This window comes from Octopus bimaculoides, chromosome 3 (assembly GCF_001194135.2).
Source record: "Octopus bimaculoides isolate UCB-OBI-ISO-001 chromosome 3, ASM119413v2, whole genome shotgun sequence".
NCBI classification, from domain to species: Eukaryota; Metazoa; Mollusca; class Cephalopoda; order Octopoda; family Octopodidae; genus Octopus; species Octopus bimaculoides.
The window spans coordinates 158856977-158860818 of record NC_068983.1 but is presented as its reverse complement, the minus strand read 5'-3'; the positions used below and the strand labels follow the sequence as shown (position 1 = coordinate 158860818).

The window sequence follows — 3842 nt, the reverse complement described above, 5'->3', positions numbered from 1 at the left end:
TGTTTATAAGCCATTTTAAATAACACACAAAAGCTATCAGATTCACTTCAACAAATATTTTGACAAATTAAATTTAAATGTTGAAGTGAATCTGACGGCTTTTGTGTGTTATTTTAAATGGCTTATAAACACCTTCCACGCTGCAATTGATTTTAAAACTGTTGTGAGATTTATGCATTGTTTAGCATTTGAAGAACCACTTTTGAGATAATTTAAAAGATTTCATTTACTATGAAGTTGAAAAATAGCTAGAATAAGTAAAAGGCAAGTAAATACCCACTTTCTGTTTATTCATGCAGAATAAGTTGAAGCAGTATTTTTTTGTCTATAATTGTTTAATTGAACAGTATATTTTAAAGACAATATTTGAAATGCGTGACATATAAATAGGCACCACCAGAAACGTTTTGAAAGAAATTTGTACTTATTGTGAGGATAAATAAAAACTGATTTCAAACCAATACAGGACAGTAGGACTTGATTATTTTTTATTAATTCCTATTAAACAGCAATTGAATTTTCCATTTATTTTAGAAACACAAAGGAAATATTGAAGTTTTTACTTTTGCTTATCACCTGTTTTTATTTTGATGAATGCTTTTTGCTTGCTTTTGTAGTTTGTCTTCAAAACCAAATCCTCACTGTAGTATGCAAGTTTATAATTGTTTTGTTTTTATTTTTTCTCCTTTTTTTTCAAGCAATATTATTGCACAAAACTTATTTAAGTTTTAAGGCTTAAAAGCGCAGCTGTATAATAACCTAGAACTGGATCTAATGTATTGCACACTTTGTTAAAATATGAAGCCAGTTGCAGTTTACATGAATTTGCCAGTGACCCTATAATTTATACCTGATTTCCAGCGCAGAACCTTTGTAGGATGTGGTGGAGACATCTCTCAAGCTATATACATTAGTGTATTTTGCAAGTTCATTTTATTTTCAAAGATGGTAACCATCTTTTGATAACACGTGTATCCATTAACTTGGAAGATTTTGTAAACATTAATTGAACAGTTTCTCTATCTCTCTCCCTATACTGTTTTATTGTTGCTTTTTTTTTCTCTTTTGAAAAAAAAAATTAACTGAAAATATTATTCTGATAGGATTCTGGTCTTTGACTGGAATGAGTGCCTAATCTGTGGACCTCATCAGCAGGTGTTGGCTGCTTATATTACAACAAATCCTTGGCTGTTTTTAATGAATTAGAACTGGAGCATTTCCTTCAAGATGTTTCAACCAAAGTCTAAAAGGCGTAAGTCTAAAATAACTTGCCCTGGGTATTTATGCCTGCTTTCTGCTTACTCTAGCAATTTACTTCGTTGACTTTCAATCACTTAGTTCATACAGTCTTGCACTATTTAATCTCTTAAAGTTGGTGGTTTTGCAATAACTTCTTTCTCTCCCTCGTGTACAACATTGTACAAATTCTCTTCTTCAAATGAAGAAAAAGATGCTTTATAAAACTTAGCCGCAGCCTTACTCTTTCCCTCTGGTATTGGCTATGTGCACGTGTGGTTTTATTACTGAGCACAGTAAAGATATTGTTAACTGTAGTTTTTCACTGCACTGAATCCCTTACTGAATTTGTTTTCCAAAGTTTTCAATCTTATTATAATTACCTCTACTCTCTTCATATACTTTGGTGTTTTTATATATATATATATATATATATGTATGTATGTATGTATAAAATATGGAATCATGCACACACACATATTTCATGGGTGATTACTTTTCCTGTATAAAGATATTGTGTTGGCTTTTTTTCTGGTACAGATCTCTTAATTGTATATAATTATGTACAGATGTATGTGTAGGCTGTTGACACGAAAAAAGAGTTTTCCAGTTTTTCTAAATTAAGGACAATAAAAGTGGAATTTTTATGGTAGAGGTTTTGATAGTGTACATATTGCATAAAATTTGTTGAAATATACTCAAATATCTAGTCTAAAATTGAACTTGTATTACCATCATCATGCTTCATCTAGTATCAGGTGACTTTTGAACACAATACTCTAGTATTTAAATATTTATGAAGCCAGAGATTTTTATGGTGGCTAGGTTCACTCCACCTCCAATCATGTTATTAAAATATTAAAATCAAACCACCACCAGTTGGAAATAAAAGTTAAGTCAGAATTGAAATATACTGAAGTAAATGCGTATAAAAAAGTTTTTGTCAGAGACCTCACCTATTTAACTTATTATATGCCTAGTTATTTTGTAGACGAGTCGATGCCTAACAAAACAAGTTGTTAATCTTTTTTTCTGTGTTTTAATTTAAACATTTATTGTAACATGCAACACTTCAGTTTAATCTGCATTCATCAACAGGCACCCCCAGACAGGGATTAAATTCATGAACCTTTATTTATGCAGGTTTCTTATATTATTCACTCTGCCAGCAACATGTTACATAAATTCATGTCAGTGTGCAGTTTGATTTCAATAATTTAACTGTATCTTGCTGATCTCAGTACTATATTCACAACCTCTTTATTTTCCATGACCTTTGCTGAGGTTTTTGTTTATAAAAGGATCTTTATCCTGCATTGTCTTATAATTGTCATTTTTACACCATGACGAGGATGAAGATATGTTGTGCCATTTATGTCTTTATTGTTTACCTCTGATTAAGCTTTAATCTTATCTTTAGAATTCTTTTTGCTCCCTCCTCTTTTTAATAGATGCTATTAAAAGTGCATAGGATCTTACTTTGTGACATTTATGCCTAGTATTATTGCAACCTAGTCACCTCAACCAACAAGCCTGTGCTGGCTTTGTGAATAGAATCATTGAAAACCTACTCCAATAGGTCATGTCAACCTTGTTTCCTTCTACAGTACAAATTCACATGACAAAAACAATGTACTCCCACTAAACATGAACAGCATGCAATGAGACCCTTCAGTGTCTCTACAAATGCTAGGCCTTCCCATTGTCGATATCTCTTGGCAATTTCAATATTCAAGGTAGCAAAAACTGACCTTATTCTTGAAGGCCAAAAAATGCTTCACCTCTTGAGTAACTAATTCTATAAAAATTGAGACGATGAAACACTGGTTCATGTCCATGATCTTGTTCATTAACTATCTCCAACCTTTTCTCATATCCTACCCTGTCTACCAGTATTACAAAGACCTTAGCTCCTCTGATTTGGCCACTAAGGCACACCTGGCTCCTCTCTCCTCTTGTCATCTGTTTTATATACCTCCTTTAACCCAAATGCTTGACCCAGTTTTTCCTCCACACAAGTCCTCTCGAATCACTTCACTGATGTTTAGTAGCTGTCAAGTTTTCAAATTCTTTCAACGGTTGTGGACACAGCCCTTGATCAAATTGTTCGAAGAATAATTACCAGGATTTTGGCTAATAGTTTTAGTATAATATCATGCGTTACTTTAATGTTTATATATGTGGTCTGTGTATTACTATCAGTTATACCTCGTGAATGCATATCTTGAAACTAAAGCTATAATTTTTATAGTTTGAATTTCAGTTCCTGTCTACATTTTCATGTTTCATTCCTAGCTAAATACTTTTTTTTTTTTTTTTTACTTGTTGCTAATTCAAATGAAATATATTTGTAATTTCCTGAAAATGAATATAGCTGGAAACAATAGCAAATACATCAACAATCAGAACCAGGCACAAAGATTTTTTATTATTAGTGGTTTGCAGGGTGGCAGGTTGGCAGAATAGTTAGAGGATTGGACAAAATGCCTTGTATTTGTTTTTGGTTTTTACATTCTGAGTTTAAATCTTGCTGAGGTCAGTTTTGCCTTTCATTCCTCTGGGCTGGTTAAAGAATGTATCGGTGAAATACAGGAGTTGATGTAAAA

General features: G+C 32.2%; 1 protein-coding gene across 3 annotated transcripts in view; it reads left to right on the top strand.

Moving 5' to 3' along the window:
• LOC106872353 (ras-related protein Rap1) overlaps positions 1-3842 on the top strand; it is an 82694-nt gene that overhangs the window by 21410 nt on the left and 57442 nt on the right. The window contains exon 2 of one of the 3 annotated variants that reach the window (XM_014919315.2): positions 1104-1252. The exons of the other annotated variants lie outside the window; for them this stretch is intronic. Coding sequence (XP_014774801.1) covers positions 1228-1252 — 25 coding nt within the window. The 5' untranslated portion in view covers positions 1104-1227. The remainder of the gene's footprint in view (positions 1-1103; positions 1253-3842) is intronic. 3 annotated transcript variants of the gene reach the window in all.